We start from the raw sequence: 18,220 nt of genomic DNA on the forward strand, positions 1-18,220 counted from the left end.
GCCAGAGGAAATGGACAAGGTACTAAATGAGTACTTTGCATCGGTATTCACCAAGGAGAAGGATGTGGAGGATAGTGAGATCAGGGAGGGGTATGCTGCTATTCCAGGGCATGTTGTTCTCAAGGAGGAGATGTTGGGTCCTTTGAAGAACATTAAGGTGAATAAGTCCCCAGGGTCCCAGGTTATTGAGGGAAGCAAGAGAGGAGATTGCTGGTGCCTTTTTAGCCAAATGAGAGGTTCCGGGGAATGACAGCAGCCAATGTTGTAGATTCAATGGCAGAACTCTAAGGAGCTTTGATGTACAGAGGGATCTTGGGTGCAAGTCCATAGCTCCCCGAAAGTGACAACACAAGTAGATAGGGTGGTAAAGAAGGCATTACGGCATGCTTGCCTTCATTGGTTGAGGTGTTGAGTATAAGAGTCAGGAAGTCATGTTGCAGCTGCATAAAACTTTGGTGAGGCCACATTTGGAGTATTGCGTGCAGTTCTGGTCACCCCGTTACAGGAAGGATGTGGAGGCTTCGGAGAGGGTGCAGGAGAGGTTCACCAGAATGCTGCCTGGATTACAAAGTATGAGCCATTTGAGAGGTTGGACAAACTTGTGTTTTTATCTCTGGAGCGTCAGAAGTTGAGGGGTGACCTGTTAGAGGTTTATAAGTTATGAGAGGCATAGATAGGGTGGCCAGAGTCTTCTCCCCAGAGTGCAAAGGTCAAATTCTAGACGGTATAGGTTTAAGGTGAGAGGGTGAAAATATAAAGGAGATTTGTGAGGCAAGTTTTTTTTTAAAAACGCAGAGAGTAGTAGGTTCCTGGAACATGCTGCCAGGGGAGGTGGTGGGAGCGGATAAAATAGCAATGTTTAAAAGGCGTTCAGAAATGCACATGAACAGGCAGGGAATAGAGGGATACAGACCGTGTACAGGCACATGGGATTAGCTTAAATTGGCATCATGGTCAGCAGAGATATTGTGGGCTGAAGGGTTCATTCCTATGCTGTACTGTTCTATGTTGACAGATCCTCACCGGGAGACGGGTCCCACACACACTGACCCTCACTGGGGGATGGGTCCCGCACACACACTGACCCTCACCAGGGGATGGGTCCCACACACACACACTGACCCTCACCGGGGGATGGGTCCCACACACACACACTGACCCTCACCGGGGGACGGGTCCCACACACACACACTGACCCTCACCGGGGGACGGGTCCCACACACACACACTGACCCTCACTGGGGGACGGGTCCCACACAGACACTGACCCTCACTGGGGTCGGGTCTCACACAGACACTGACCCTCACTGGGGTCGGGTCTCACACAGACACTGACCCTCACTGGGGGACGGGTCCCACACACACACACTGACCCTCACTGGGGGACGGTCCCACACACACACACACTGACCCTCACTGGGGGTTGGGTCCAACACACAGGCTAATTGGTAGAGGATAACACGACGAAGGTACCTGAATTTGGCCATTGCCTGCCCGAAATGCCCCTTCTCCTGCTCGAAATCCTCAATATACTTGAGCTGTGAGAAGGCACAAGAAGGGAAGCAGTGTTAGAACTCACTGGGAGTCAGAGACCCTTCCTCTGAACTGGGGGGAGAGTGGAGGGGTCACAGGAGTGAAGTGGAAGACAAAAGACCATATAGAGATTGGTTAAGGAAGATCAGGAGATAAGGAGCATGAGTGCTGACCAACAGTGACGCAGCTTAGTGAAATACGATGAGAGAGGGACATCAGCAGGATAGTGGGGAACACAGAGAGAGCAGCTTACCTGAAGTTGGAGGATTCACCGTTCATTCCAGAGGGTTACAAGGTGCCCAGATGGAAGATAAGATGTTGTTGGGCCTCACTGGGGCAGTGGAGGAGTCGACAGACAGATCAGAAGGGGAGTGGGATTGAGAATTAAAGTGGGGACAACGGGAAGCTCAGGACCACCGCAGTAGGCTGAGCGATGATGCTCCACAAAGCGATCAGCCAATCTGTGTTTGGTTTCTCTAACGTAGAGGAGACCACGTTGTGAGCACTGAATGCAGTACGTCACACTGGCTGAAGCACAGGTGAATCACTGCTTCCCCTGGAATGGTTGTTTGGGGCCCTGGATGTGGGAAAGTAAAGGTGAACGGGCAGGTGTAGCACTTCCTCCAGCTGCGTGGATGGGTGCCTGCAATGGGGAGTGGTGGGTGGAGACTCAAGAGGGAATCAGAGATTCACAAAGTGAGCAGTCCCTCTGACTGATGCAGGGCTGTGGGGAGAGCACAGGGCAGTGGGGTTAGTGTGGGGAGGGGCAGGGCAGTGGGGAGAGTGCGGAGCAGTGGGGTTAGTGTGCGACTGATACAGGGCTGCGGGGAGGGGCAGGGCAGTGGGGTTAGTGTGCGACTGATACAGGGCTGTGGGGAGGGGAAGGGCAGTGGGGTTAGTGTGCGACTGATACAGGGCAGTGGGGAGAGTGCGGAGCAGTGGGGTTAGTGTGCGACTGATACAGGGCTGCGGGGAGGGGCAGGGCAGTGGGGTTAGTGTGGGACTGATGCAGGGCAGTGGGGTTAGTGTGGGGAGGGGCAGGGCAGTGGGGAGAGTGCGGGGCAGTGGGGTTAGTGTGCGACTGATACAGGGCTGTGGGGAGGGGGAGGGCAGTGGGGTTAGTGTGGGGAGGGGCAGGGCAGTGGGGAGAGTGCGGAGCAGTGGGGTTAGTGTGCGACTGATACAGGGCTGCGGGGAGGGGCAGGGCAGTGGGGTTAGTATGGGGAGGGGCAGGGCAGTGGGGTTAGTGTGGGGAGGGGCAGGGCAGTGGGGAGAGTGCGGGGCAGTGGGGTTAGTGTGCGACTGATACAGGGCTGCGGGGAGGGGCAGGGCAGTGGGGTTAGTGTGGGGAGGGGCAGGGCAGTGGGGTTAGTGTGGGATTGATACAGGGCTGTGGGGAGAGTGCGGGGCAGTGGGGATAGTGTGGGACTGATACATGCCATGGTTCTGTAACACCGATCGTGCGTTGACTCCTCGCACCTTTTTCTTCTCTGGCAGCTCCTTGTATTTCTTGGAGAGGATTTTGGTCAGGTCCAGGTTACTCATTTTTGGGTGAATCCTGGCATACTTGGCTCTTTTCTCCATGAAGAATCGGAAGTATGGAGTCAGTGGCTTCTTGGGAAAATCAGGATGAGTCTGAAATAAAATGATTAGCATTTTAATGCACTGTGGACACATGCCTCCTTTCAACCAAGGATAATGGCTGAGAACTGGAGAGAGCTAAACAACCAGCATCTCCACCCTTATCCTGAGCTACGGGATGCTTCGTAAAAATGCAAAAAATGGAGTAGACCATTCAGCCCCTCTGCCTGCTCCACTATCCAATATGATCATGACTGATCTTCTCCGCAGAGCCACTCTCCTGCACTAACCACACATCCCTTGATTCCCTAGAGGTAGGCACAGTAGTGTAGCGGTTAGCGTAATGCTATTACAGCACCAGCGACCCAGGTTCAATTTCCACCGCTGTCTGTAAGGAGTTTGTATGTTCTCCCTGTGTCTGCATGGGTTTCCTCCAGGTACTCCAGTTTCCTCCCACATTCCAACAACGTACGGGTTAGGAAGTTGTGGACGTGCTATGTTGGCGCCGGAAGTGTGGCGACACTTGCAGGCTGCCCCCAGAACATTCTACGCAAAAGATGCATTTCACTGTGTGTTTCGATGTACATGTAACTAATAAAGATATCTTATCTTAATATTCAAAAAGGTTTCAATCTCTGTCTTGAATATCCTTAGCAACTGACTTCCCACTGGGTTCTTGGCTAAAGAATTCCAAAGATTCACTAACCATCAATGACATCTGAGCCCTGAGTGGTGGACCCCTTATTTTGAGAAAGTGATCCCTGATTCCCTAGCCAGTGGAAACAACATCCCTCCATCAACCCTGTCAGATCCTTTCATGGTTTTATAAGTTTCATCAAGATCACCTCTCATCTTCTAAATTGTGAGCACAGATTAGCTCAGACCAGGCAAGGACAGTGGTTTCTGGGTTTATAACATTTTGACTGCTTCACCATCACTTTTGCTGGGACCAGATTTTTACTGTAACCATATTCAAGTTCTCAAACTACCAAGATGAGAGTTTAACAGATGGTGTGAGAATTATTAGTTACTAAGTCTACCACAACATCATGGCAAAAGCTTCATTATTCACGTCCCGGAATGTACCTGGCAGGGTCAGACTCTCTGTGCCAACACTCCTGGGTTCATACAAACCTTCAGTTTCTTGCCCTTGTATGGATTTCTCACCAGCTCCTCCGCATCGGTCAGCAGTTCGCTCAGTGTGCGATATTTTCTGATCTAGAGAAATGAGAGTCAGAGTTGTGCTGAAGGATGAATTAAAACCTTCCTGTTATTCTCAAAATGCAATACCTCACACTTACAACTAGGGTTGTTCCCTGGCACGTAGATGAAGGGATGATGTGACTTACAATATTTGGTGAAGGTGGAGGGAAACGTATGGGACAGTCCAGGACAAGGGGATAAAGCTTAATAAAGAGATCCGGAAACATTTCCATAAAGGCAGGGTGGTGGAAATTAGCAACTCTTGAACAAACAGCAAGTGATGATACATCAGATCAGTCATAGAGTCGTACAGCATGGAGACAGACCCTTCAGCCCACCAAGTCCATGCCTACCATCAACCATCAGTTATACTAATCCCATTTTATTCTCTTCAGATTGCCATCAACTCCTCCTTACCAACCCACACGTCTTTGGGATGTGGGAAGAAACTGGAGCACCTGGGGAAACCCACATGGTTACAGGGAAAACATGCAGATTCCACACAGACAGCACCCAAGATCAGGATTGAACCAGGGTTGCGGGAGCTGTGAGGCAGCACCACTACTGCACTGGATCAAACATTACCTGCAAATCTGAGACTGACACTGTTGTAACTGGAAGTGGTTTGAGATATAAGGAAGAGGCGGATATATGGGTACGCCCTGGATAGATGCAGCTCAACACTCAAGCTCAACATCAGTAAGCTCAAAGCAGCCTACTGAATGGCTCCCACCCACCACCCTAAACGGTCATTTCTTCAGTAGCCCCTCCCAAACCCACGACCTCTACTACTAACAAGGACAAGGGAAGGAGGGACCAATACTTGCAACTTCTCTCCAAATTACACCGTATCTGACTTGGAAGTACACCGTTCTTTTACCGATGTTGTATCTGAATCCTGCAACTCCCTGTCCAACTCAGATGGTTGTAACCAGATGTTACCAGGACTGGAGGGCTTGAGTTATAATGAGGCACTGGATAGGCTGGAACTTTTTTCCCTGGAGGGTAGGAGGTTGCGGGGCGACCTTACAGGAGTTTATAAAATCACGAGGGAGTCGATAAGGTGGATGTCACAGACCTTTTTCCCCCAGAGTAGGGGAGTAAAATCAGAGGGTATATGTTTAAGGTGAGGAGGAAAGATTTAAAAGGGGAAACTTTTCTACACAGAATTTGGTGGATACATGGAATGAGATGTCAGAGGAAGCCGTAGAGGCGGGTACAATTACAACATTTAAAATGCATTTGGACAGGTACATGGATAGGAAAGGTTTAGAGGGATATCGGCCACATGTGGGCAAATGGGACTAGCTCAGGTCAGTGTGGACCAGTTGGTCTGAAGGGCCTGTTTCTGTGCCGTATAAACTCTGTGACCCTATGACACTCTGAGGGGGCACCCACACCTGACAACCTGCAGTGGTTCAGGAAGGCAGCTCGCCAGGCTTTCAAGGGCAATCACAGATGGACATTAAATGGTGGTCTTGCCTGTGATGCCCACATACCAGGTTAATAAGAAAAGCTGCTGTGGTTGGGGTCACATTAGCCAAGGAGAGGGAATCGGAGGGAATCTGATCATCCTGAGGCTGATCATGCGAAATGATCAGAAACTCTGTGAGCTGGACAGAGACAATGAGGGCTACTCCTCACTGAGGGGCGGGGAACACAGGGAGAGGGTTTGTGAAGGTGCAGAGACATGGGAAGAGGGTGGGTGAGGCAGGTTACACAGCGAGAGCGTGAGGGGGAGCGGACAAGCAGGGGTGAGTAATGTGACCCATGAGGGAACATAGAACACAGAACAGTACAGCACAGGAACAGGCCCTTCAGCCCACAACATCTGTGCTGACCACGAAGCCAAATTAAACTAATCCCATCTGCCTGCATATGATCCATATCCCTCAATTCATTGACTGTTCATCTGCCTGTCTAAATGTCTCTGAAACGCCACTCTGTGTCTGCTTCCACCACCCCGGCAGCTCATTCCAGGCACCCACCACTCTCTGGGTAAAAACTTGCCTCACACATCTCTTTTAAACTTTCACTCTCTCACCTTAAACCTCTGCCCTGTAGTATTTGACACTTCAAACCCTGGGAAAAATGGTCTGACTGTCTGGCCTACCTCTGCCTCTCATAATTTTATAAACTTCTATCAGGTTTCCCCTCAGCTCCAAAGAAAACAATCCAAGTTTGTCCAACCTCTCCTTATGGTTAATACTCTCTAATCCAGGTAAAATAAGATATCTTTACACAGTGAAATGCATCGTTTTGCACAGTGTTCTGGTGGGAGCCCACAAGTGTCGCCACACTTCCGGCGCCAACACAGCATGCCCACAACTTCCTAGTGAACCTTTTCTGCACAATCTGCAAAGCCCCCACATCCTTCCTGTAATGTGGTGACCAGAACTGCTCACAGTGCTCCACGTGTAGCCTAATCAAAGTTTCATACAGCTGCAACTTGACTTCTCGTCTTTTATATTCAGTGCCCTGACTAATGAAGCAAATGTGCCGTACACCTTCTTTATCATCCTAGCTACTTGTGTTGCCACTTTCAGGGAACTATGGACTTGCACCCCAAGATCACTCTGTAAATCAATGCCCTAAGGGTCCTGCCATTTACTGTACACTTTCCTCTTACATTTGACCTCCCAAAGTGCAACACCTCACACTTACCTGGATTGAAGTCCATCTGCCATTTCTCTGTCCATGTCTGATCTATATCCTGTTGTATCCTTTGACAACCATCTTTGCTGTACACCACCCCACCAATTTTTGCATCATCTGCAAACTTACTAATCAGCCCATCTACATTTTTCTCCAAGTCATTTATATACATCATAAACAACAGAGGTCCCAGCACTGATCCCTGCAGAACACCACTAGTCACAGACCTCCAGTCAGGATAACGCCCCTCCACCTCTATCCCCTGTCTTCCAAGACCAAGTCAATTTTGAATCCAATCTACAAAGCCACTGTGAATCTCATGCATCTTAATCCTCTGGATCAGCCTATCATGGGGCACCTTGTCAAATGGCTCACTAGAGTCCATGTATCCACTGCCCTACCCTCATCAATCACCTTTGTCACCTCCTCAAAAATTCAATCAAGTTTGTAAGGCACAACCTTCCCCACACAAAGTCTTGCTGACCATCCTTAATAAGTTCATGCTTTTCCAAATGTAAGTAAATCCTATCCCTAAGAATCCTTTCCAACAGCTTCCCTACCACTGATGTAAGGCTCACCAGCCCAAGATTTCCTGGATTATCCCTATTGACCTTCTTAAACAGAGGAACAACATTGGCTACTCTCCAGTCCTCTGGGACCTCACCTGTAACTACAGAGGACACAAAGGTCTCTGTCAAAGCCCCATCAGTCTCCTCTCCAGCCTCCCTCAATAACTTGGGATAGATCTCATCAGGCCCTGCAGACATCCATCTTAATGTTCTTCAATAGACCCAACATCTCCTCCTTCCTGATCTCAACATGCTTTAGATTATTAGCATTCTCCACCCAGATCTCTATGTCCTTCTCCTTAGTGAATACCGATGGAAAGTACTTGTTTAGTACCTCACCCACATCCTCTGGCTCCAGGCATAAATTCTCTCCTTTGTCTTTGAGTGGTCCTCTCCCCAGATACCCTCTTGTTTTTAATGTCTGTATAAAATGCCTTTGGATTTTCCTTAGTCCTACTTGCCAAGGACATTTCCTGACCCTTTTGTCTCTCCTAATTCCCTCTAAGTTCTTTCTGGCTTTCTTTATACTCCCGAAGGGGCCTATCTGATTCCAATGTCCTAAACCTTACATAAGCTTCCTCTATGTTTTTGACTAAATTTAAAATGTCTTGTCATCCAAGGTTCCCAGACTTTGCTACCATTATCGTTCCTCCTCACTGGAACATGCTGATCCTGAATTCTGGTTTTTAAATGACTCCCACATGTCAGATGTGGACTTGCCCAATAACAGCTGCTCCCCATCCACCCTCCTTTGCTCCTGCCTGATAATGCTGTAATTTGGCTTCCCCCAAGTTTGCACTCCTTTTCTCCCCACACGCCCCCAAGTTCTAGACTTATCCTTATTCATAACTATATTAAAACTTAATGAGTTGTGATCACTGTTCCCAAAATGCATTTCCACTGAAAGCCCAACCACCTGGCCAGGCTTATTTCCTGATACAAGGTCCAGTATTGCCCGTTCTTTTGTTGGACTATCCACATACTGCTTCAAGAAACCCTTTTGGATGCACCTAAAATTCTGGCCCACCTCAGCCTCTTGCACTAAGGAAGTCCCAGTCAATATTGGGCAAATTAAAACCACCCACTATGACAACCCTGTTGCTTTTACATCTTTTCGTAATCTGTCTACATATCTGTTGGCTACTTCCTGCTGGCTATTGGGAGGCCTATAGTATAACACCGTCATAGTGATTGCACCTTTCTTATTTTTGAGGTCTACCCATACCGTCTGCAGTATGTCCTTTCTGAGTGCAGCTGTGACATTCGCCTTGATCAGTAATGCAACTCCACCACATTTACATCTTTTACACCCCTCTCTATCTCGTCTGAAACATTGAAACCCAGGAACGTTGAGCTGCCAGTCCTGTCTGTCTCTCTCAACCAAATAGAGGGCTATGGGTAAGCCTAGTAATTTCTAGGGTAGGGACATGTTCGGCACAGCTTTGTGGGCTGAAGGGCCTGAATTGTGCTGTAGTTTTTCTATGTTCTAAGTCTCTGTAATGGCCACAACATCGTAGTTCCATGCTCTGTTCACCTGCCTTACCCATAGTACCTCTTGCACTTCAGCCCATCAGCCCCACTGTGTTCATTTCCCCAGCCCTGCCGGCCTTTCCTATCTTACTTGGCCTAACCCCTACCTTCTCCTCAAGACCCCCCCCCCCCCCCCAGCTAAACCGTTGCTCTGGTTCCCACCTCCTTGCCACACTATTTTAAACCCTCCCAAGCAGCACCAGCAAACTTCATAGAACCATAGAACAATACAGCACAGAAAATAGGCCATTCGACCCTTCTAGTCTGTGCCGAAACGTTATTCCGCTAGTCCCACTTCCCTGCACCCAGTCCATAACCCTCCAGACCTCTCCCGTCCATATATCTATCCAATTTATTCTTAAAGCTTAAGAGTGTGCCGCATTTACTACATCAGATGGCAGCCTGTTCCACACTCCCACCACTCTCTGAGTGAAGAAGTTCCCCCTAATGTTCCCCCTAAACCTTTCCCCTTTCACCCTAAAGCAATGTCTTCTCGTACTTATCTCTCCTAATCTAGGTGGAAAGAGCCTACTTGCATTAACTCTGTCTATACCCCTCATCATTTTGTAAACCTCTATCAAATCTCCCCTCATTCTTCTACGCTCCAAGGAATAAAGTCCTAACCTGTTCGATCTTTCCCTGTAACTCAACTCCTGAAGACCCGGCAACATTCTAGTAAATCTCCTCTGCACTCTTTCAATCTTACAAATATCCTTCCTATAGTTAGGTAACCAGAACTGCACACAATACTCCAAATTTGACCTCACCAGTGACTTATACAACCTCACCATAACATCCCAACTCCTATACTCAATACTTTGATTTATGAATGCCAGGATACCAAAAGCCTCCTTTACAACCCTGTCTACCTGTGACGCCACTTTCAGGGAATTATGTATCTGAACTCCCAGATCCCTTTGTTCCTCCGCACTCCTCAGTGCCCGACTGTTTACTGTGTATGTCCTACCTTGATATGTCCTTCCAAAATGTAACACCTCACAATTGTCTGCATTAAATTCCATCTGTCATTTTCTGGCCCATTCTTCCAGTTGGTCCAGATCCCTCTGCAAGCTTTGAAAGCCTTCCTCGCTGTCCACTGCGCCTCCAATCTTAGTGTCATCAGCAAACTTGCTGATCCAATTTACCACATTATCATCTAGATCATTGATATAGACCACAAACAACAATGGCCCCAGCACAGATCCCTGAGGCACACCACTAGTCACAGGCCTCCAGTCTGAAAAACAATCATCCACAACCACTCTCTGTCTTCTCCCACACAGCCAATTTCGAATCCAGTTTACAACCTCTCCATGGATACCTAGTGACTGAACCTTATGAACTAACCTCCCATGTGGGACCTTGTCAAAGGCCTTACTAAAGTCCATGTAGACAACATCCACAGCCTTTCCTTCATCCACTTTCTTGGTAACCTCCTCGAAAAACTCTACAAGATTCGTTAAACACGATCTACCACGCACAAAGCCATGCTGACTATCCTTAATCAGCCCTTGGCTGTCCAAATACTTGTATATCCAATCTCTCAGAACACTTTCCAATAATTTACCTACTACTGATGTCAGGTTCACCGGCCTGTAGTTAGCCGGTTTACTTTTAGAGCCTTTATTAAACAACGGAACAACATGAGCTACCCTCCAGTCCTCTGGCACCGCACCCGTGGCTAAGGACATTTTAAATATATCTGCCAGGGCCCCTGCAATTTCTACACCAGTCTCTCTCACTGCAAGGATATTGGACAACACTGTTCCCAAAATGCTCTCCCACTGAAACCCTCAACACCTGGCCAGGCTTGTTTCCCAAGTGTCGATATATTCTCCACGTAACTAACCTCACAGGACAGTTTCAGCCACTTCGTACGGCACATTTCCCCTGTGAAGGGTCCGAATGCGACTTTCTCCCAGTTGAAGTGAGACTCAGTGGTCTTGTACTTCATGCAGTCTCCCTCAGGGATGAGGCTCTTTATTCGATCCAACAACCACAGCAGGTCATCTTTACTCCATAAATCTGAAACAGTTACAGAACTGATAAGCAGCCTGCTCCACCAGACACACACTCCCAGCTATAGGACCACTGGCAACATCTCTGTTCAGTCCACAAGTGTAACTCCCAGCTCCTCGTTGCCTAACACTTTAATTCTCCATCCTACTGCTACTGACCTCTGAATGTCCGCATTAGGGTGAAATACTGTCATCATTGAATGGACAGTATAGCTCCTTGTCTGTGTAATGTGTTGCTAATGTAGTGAAGTCTGGGTGATGTGTGGTCTGGCTCACCAGGACATGCCCAGCATTCCAGAATGTACAAATAAAGGAGGAACGGCAAGCAGAAATGGCAGGTCCTGACACAAACTGAGAGAATGGGTACGTTATCTGAAGTTGGAGAATTCAACATCGAGTCCTGCAGGCTGCAACATGCCCAGACAAAAACTGAGCTTCTGTTAGAGTCACAGAGAGATCAAAGGGGGAGTGGGATGGTGAATTAAAGTGACAGGCAACAGAAAGCTCAGAGTCACAGGTGCTTAGCAGAGCAATTACCCAAACTGTAGTTGGTAACTCCAGTGTAGAGGAGGCCACAGTGTGAACATCAAATGCAGTACACTAGATTGGAAGAGCAAGTGAATTACTGCTTCACCTGGAAAGACTGCTTAGATCCCTGGACGGTGGGAAGGAAAGAAGGGGAATGAACAGGTGTTGCACCTCATGTGGTTGTAAGGGAAGATGCCATATGATGGGGAGTAGTAGGTAGGGATAGAGGAGTTGGCCAAGGTGTTGTGGCCGGAGAGATCCCTTCAAAAGGGGCGAGGAGGGAAGTAGGTGTTTGGTGGTGGAATCTTGCTGGAGCTGGTGGAAATTGCAAAAGATGATCCACTGAATGCAGACAATCCATTGGTGTCATTTATTGCATCCAGTGTGGCCTCCCCTACATCAGTGAGTCCCGCCTGGCGCAGAGTGGGGGATCGCTTCGTCGAGCACCTTCGCTCCGTCCGCCGTAACAGTCAGGATCTCCCGGTGGCCAGCCACTTTAATTCCACTTTCCATTCCCACACTGACATGTCTGTCTACGGCCTCCTCTACTGCCACGTTGAGGCCACACACAGATTAAAGGAACAGCGCCTCATATTCTGACCTGGTAGTCTCCAACCCGACGGTATCAACATCGATCTCTCTAACTTCTGGTAACCACTCCCCCCATTCCCCCCCATCCCCCTTCTCCCTCGGCCCCTCTACCCCTTCTCTTTCGCCTCCCCCACCCTCACGACCTGCCCATCACCCACCCCTTCCTCCCTCTGGTTCCCCACCCCCTTCCCTTTATTCCATGGTCCACTGTCCTATCAGATTCCATCTTCATCAGCCCTTTGCCTCTTCCATCTATCAGCTCCCAGCTTCTCACCTCATTCTCACCCCCCCCCACCTACCTACCTTCCCCCCTTATCTAGATTCACCTCTCACCCACCAGCTCGTGCTCCTCCCCCTCCCCCTCCCCCCACCCTTTTATTTTGGCTTCTGCCCTCTTCCTTTCCAGTCCTGATGAAGGGTCTCAGCCCGAAATATCGACTGTTCATTTCCCTCCATAGCTGCCGCCTGACCTGCTGAGTTGCTCCAGCATTGTGTGTGTGTTGCCACTGAATGCAGAGGCTGGTGGAAGGAGGATGAGGACCAGGGGAACTCTATTTTGCTCTGTCTGGGAGAAGAAGAGGTGCTACTTAGATTAGCTTGCTTTCTGCTACTTGGACTTGTTTGTAACATTTCCAGCAGCATCTTTGACTTTTATTTCAAATTTTCAGCAGGTACAGTATCTTCCTTTAGAAATCACACTTCCCTGATCGCAGCTCCTCCAGACCACCTTTTGTTTTTGGTGGTCTATAAGCCGATGGTACGAACATTGAATTTTCCAATTTGAGGTAACCCATACCTCTGTTCCTTTCTCTCTGCTTATGATCCACCCAGCTTCTCTGAACTGCACTCCCACTCCCCACCCCAATTACCTAGTTTCTTTCCCCTCCTCCAACTGGTTCCATCTGCCATGATCCCTCCCTTACCTGGTTCCACATCACCTTCCAGCCTCACCTCCACCTTCCCCCTTGCACCTTACTGTCTGCCTGCACTGCGTTTTCTCTGTAACACTTTATTCTGCATTCTGTTTTCCTTTTTATTGCCTCGATGTATTTATTTGTGGACTGATCTGTATGGATGGCACACAAACCAGTTTTTCACTGTATCTCGGTACATGTGACAATAATAAACCAATGACCACCTGGCTCCAACTGCTCATCCTCCCCCTCCTCATCTGGTTCCACCCGTCATCTACCAGCCCCTGCCTCATCCGTTCTCCCACCTCTTTATACCAGCTATCTCCCCTCTACGTTCTCAGTCCTAATGCAGGGTCTTGACCTGAAACGTCAACCATCCCTCTGCTTCCACAGATGCTGCCTTGCCCACTGAGTTCCTCCAGCAGTTTGGTTTTCGCACCTTTTGTTATTCACTCATTCCCTTGCCACCCTCTTTCACCTTGCTCTTACAGACCTTTCACCATCTAACCTCCCCTATCCCCTCCCCATCCTGTAAAACACACCACGGAAGGCTGACCCGAAATATTCTGTATCTTTCTTTCCGTGGACACCATCTCACCTGTAGAGTACAGGTCATCTCCAGGTTACGGCAGGGCTCCATTCCTGTGAATGGTTCGGTACCCGGACAGTTTGCAGGTTGGAAATATGGCTGTGAACCGAGTTCCCAGGCGGCAGAAGATGCCTGCAGCCCTGCAGCAGCCGGCAAATCCATCCTGCCGGTCTCTCAAAGGCTCATTTGTATGTATGGGTTGTACATAATTTGGGCGTTCGTAACCTGCGGAGGACCTGTATTTCCAGTAAGTTTTGTTGATATTTTTGTTTCTCGTCTGACTTTCCCCTCAACTCCACACCTAAACTATATTACCCCTTAACCGTGAAAACACAAAGGAGTACAAGCTTTATCCATGCAGCCTGCTTGCATACATTTACCGAGTCCCTGTGTTGTTCAACAGCAGCACATTTAATGGAATGAAATCTACTTAGGCACTTGTTAGGAGGGTTACCGAACACCATCTGACACCAATTCGGTGTTTGGATGGGTTACAAAGAGTCATGATGTAAGAAATCTCTTTAAGGAGGAGAAAGATGAAGAGAGGTTTAGGGAGAGAATTCCAGATCCCAGGAAACAGGCATGTGAAGCACGTTGTCAGGAGATTACATAGACAGGAGGAGCTTCTGAAGCAAACAGTACTAGGTGTACCAATTCTCAGACCCCACTTCTCCATCCAATTCCCATCCTGGTTGTCACTTGGAAAATAAATCTAAGCCCCGATTGGGAAACTGAAACAGCGAACCATACCGGCCTCTTCCTTGATGGTGATGGTCTGAACGGAGGTGGAAACCTCTGAAGCACCATTCACAGTGGTCATCGCTCCCCCAGTTCTGCACTCCTCACAACACCGAGAAAATGACTGCAAAGGCAAAACACGTTAGCTCAGTGCTGGTACATACTAGGTACTCAGTGCACCACCAGCAGTGTAACTTGAGGGTCCCTGTTTATTACCTTGTAAAAAAGCCCCCTCCTGGACCCTCCTGTCCATTATTCTCAGTAATTCACCTCCTAACTCTCCAAGGCCTGTCCACCATCAACAAGGTTCCAATCAGGAGTGTAATGGAATACTCTTCACTTGGTTGGATGAGTGCAGCTTCAGTGAGACTCCAGAAGCTTAACATCATTCAGGACATACAGCCCTTCTGACAGGCACGCACTCCACAACCATTTTCTCTTGACCTCACAATCTACCTTGTTATGACCTTGCACCTTATTGTCTACCTGCACTGCACTTCCCTGTAGCTATGGCACTTTACTCTGTATTCTGTTATTGTTTTAATCCTGTACTACCTCAATGCACTGCCAAATGAATTGATCTGTATGAACAGTATGCAGGACAAGTTTTTCACTGTACCTCAGTACAAGTGACAATAATAAACCGATACCAGTATCATTCACTCACTCCACCTGCACACAGTAGCAGCAGTTTGTACCATCTACCGGATGCAATGCAGCAACCCACCAAGACTCCTTAGACGGCACCTTCCAAACACACGACCTCTACCAGCTAGGACAAGGGCAGCAAAAGCCCGGGGAACACCACCCCCGGAAGTTGCCCTCCAAGCCACACACCATCCTGTCTTGGAAATATATCGCCGTTCCTTTATCATTGCTGGGTCAAAATCCTGGAACTCCCTCCTTAACAACATTATGGGTGTACCCACACCTCAAGGACTGCGGAGGTTCAAGAAGGCAGCTCACCACCACCTTCTCAAGAGTATTTAGGGATGGGCAATTAAATGCCAGCTCAGCCTGCGAAGTCCACATGCCTCGAATGAATAAATAAAAATAATCGAACACGAGGTCTGTATAATCTAGACAGTTTCACAATGAGTCTGCCTTGGATTGTATTGGGACACTGCAGTTTAACTAACATCCTTCATTCCAGAGCCAGGATCCTGTGTGTGGTCTCAGAGAGACAAGGCAGGAGTTTACCTGCTGAGCCCATAATGGGGTCAACCCCCTCAGGATTGGCTGTAAAACCAAACTGACCATACCAGACCCAAGGACCAGACTGAACCAGGACCGAGTCAGTCCACTGACTGGACCAAATTAAATGAGCCAAACTGACCAAACTAAACCAGACCGAATGCAGTGACCGGACCAGACCAGACCCAGTGACTGGACCAAACCGGACAGGACCCAGTGACTGGGCTACACCGGACCGGACCCAATGACCAGACCAAACTGGACTGGACCCAGTGACCGGACCCGACCCGCTGACCCCGTTGCCAGGACCGGACCCACTGACCGATCCCGATGTCCAGCCGAGGGCCGAAGCTGCTGCGAGTTTGTCCCGATCCCCCCTCAGGGACCGAGGCTCAGGCAAGGCCGAGGCCCAGAGGCAGCAGCGAGCGGCCGATCTCTTCCCGAGGAAAGGCCGAGGCCACGACCGCCGCTCCCCGCCAGCCCGAGTGCGGGGGCGGCCGGAACCCCGGGCCTCGCCGCTCCCTCCGCCCGGCCCCCCGGCCCTCACCTGGCGGCCGGAGCCCCGGGCCTCGCCGCTCCCTCCGCCCGGCCCCCCGGCCCTCACCTGGCGGCCGGAGCCCCGGGCCTCGCCGCTCCCTCCGCCCGCCCCCGGCCCTCACCTGGCGGCCGCGCCCCGGCCTCACACGGCGAGCGCGGCTGAAGAGGCGCCGTCGCGCTCGCTCCCGCCCGGGGCCGGCGCTGCTCCCGCGGGAGGGTGTCCGGGCCCCGGCCGCCCGCCCGCTCAGCACCCAGGCCATTCGGCCTGTCGGCTACGTGCTGGTCAGTACCGCGTCCAGCGCCGGCTCCGCACCCAGGTGACCCGACATGACGTGACGTGACGTGACCCACCCGTGGACCCGCACCCGAGGGTGCCCGACCTTCCCCACACCCCGTAGACCCGCACCCAAGGGTGCCCAACCTCCATCACATCATGTGAACCTGCACCCAAGGGTGCACGACCTTCCCCACACCCCGTGGACCCACACCCGAGGGTGTCTGATCCCCTCGTCCAGTGGGATGCACCCGAGGGTGCCTGACCTTCCCCACACCCCGTGGACCTGCACCCGAGGGTATCCGATCCCCTCATCCAGTGGGACGCACCCAAGGTGCCCAGCCCTCACACTCTGTGGGACCCACACCTGAGGGTGCCCTGAATCCTGCACTTGAGGGTGTCCAATCCCCGCATCCAGTGCAACCTGCACTTGAGGGTTTCTGACTCCCACACCCCGTGGGACCTGCAGCCAAGGGTGGCCATCCCCCACCGTTCTCCTCAATCCTGAGGGGAACTGTGAAAGACAGACACAACCATTTCTGAATAGAAGTCTTGCTCCTCCTCTCCCCTCAGTACTGTCCTCACCTGGGTACAGGCCAAAGTTTCACTTTCTGTTCCAGGGAGCCTGGACAGAAGACGTGACACAAGAACACAAGGAGAAGGTAATCAGGCCCCTCAAGCCTGTCCCACCATTCAATATTGTCATGGCTGATCTACACTGGCCTCAACTCCTCTTCTGTGCCATTTCTCTGTACCCCTTTATTCCTCGATCTATCAAATATTCATCCACCTCCACTTTAAATACTTCAGATGATCCAGTTCCATCACCCACTGGGGCAGAGAAATCCAGAGATGCAACATCTTCTCCCAGTAGAAATTTCTATGTACCTCAGTTTTAAATGACCATCCCCTTATCTTGTAGTCTTGATCAAGACTCTCCCACTAGTGAAAACATCTCAACATCTACCCCGCCAGAGCCCCTTAGGACCTTACATGTTTAAGTCAAAGGGTTAATCACAGAAACAGGCCCTTTGTCTAGCTTGTCCATGCCGACAAAGGTGTCTTCCTGAGCTAGTCCCGTTTGCTTGCACTTGGTCTGTATCCCTCCAAACCTTTCCTTTCCATGTACCTGTCCAAATGTCTTTTAAATGTTTAATTGTACCTGCCTCTGCCTCTGCCACTTCCTTTGGCAGCTCGTCCCATATACTCACCACCCTCTGTGTGAAAAACGTGCCTCCTCAGGTCCCCTTTGAATCTTTCCCATCTCACCTTAAACCTCCTCTCTCTTTTATACTCCCCCACCCTTGGAAAAAGACTGAAAATCCATCCTACCTATGCCCCTCATGATTTTATAAACCTCTATAAGGTCACCCGTCAGCCTCCTTCACTCCAGGGAGAACAGTCCCAGCCTATCCAGTCTCTCCTTATAACTCCAGCCCTCCAGTCTCACCAACGTCCTGGTGAATCTTTTCTGCAGCCTCTCCAGCTTCATCACATCCTATAGTAAGTCAACCAGAACTGCACAGAACATTCCAGCTGTGGTCTCACCAATGTCCCGTACAGCTTTCCGATGAAGGAAAGTGTGCCATATCACCTTGAATAAGGTCACCCCTCTTCTGAAATTCCAAGGAATACAAATTCTAACTATTTAATTTCTCTTGGTAGGACAACCTCTCACCCCAGGAATTAGCCTGGTGAATCTACTTTGGACTTCCTCCAACATTACTATGTCATTCTTTTAGGTAAGGGGACCAAAACCGTATGCA

General features: G+C 49.8%; 1 protein-coding gene across 11 annotated transcripts in view; it reads right to left on the reverse strand.

Moving 5' to 3' along the window:
• ubtfl (upstream binding transcription factor, like) overlaps positions 1-16,516 on the reverse strand; it is a 42,049-nt gene extending 25,533 nt beyond the window's left edge. For 8 of the 11 annotated variants that reach the window (XM_052023662.1, XM_052023658.1, XM_052023664.1 and 5 more), the window contains exons 1-7: positions 16,303-16,516; positions 16,191-16,247; positions 14,462-14,573; positions 10,921-11,096; positions 4,249-4,332; positions 3,013-3,168; positions 1,474-1,538 (exon numbers count right to left, since the gene is read on the reverse strand). In XM_052023662.1, coding sequence (XP_051879622.1) covers positions 1,474-1,538; positions 3,013-3,168; positions 4,249-4,332; positions 10,921-11,096; positions 14,462-14,573; positions 16,191-16,247; positions 16,303-16,440 — 788 coding nt within the window. In that variant the 5' untranslated portion in view covers positions 16,441-16,516. The other 3 variants (XM_052023660.1, XM_052023665.1, XM_052023666.1) reach the window with 3 other exon arrangements.
• Positions 16,517-18,220: the final 1,704 nt, after the last annotated feature.

This window comes from Pristis pectinata, chromosome 9, assembly GCF_009764475.1.
Source record: "Pristis pectinata isolate sPriPec2 chromosome 9, sPriPec2.1.pri, whole genome shotgun sequence".
Lineage (NCBI taxonomy): Eukaryota > Metazoa > Chordata > Chondrichthyes > Rhinopristiformes > Pristidae > Pristis > Pristis pectinata.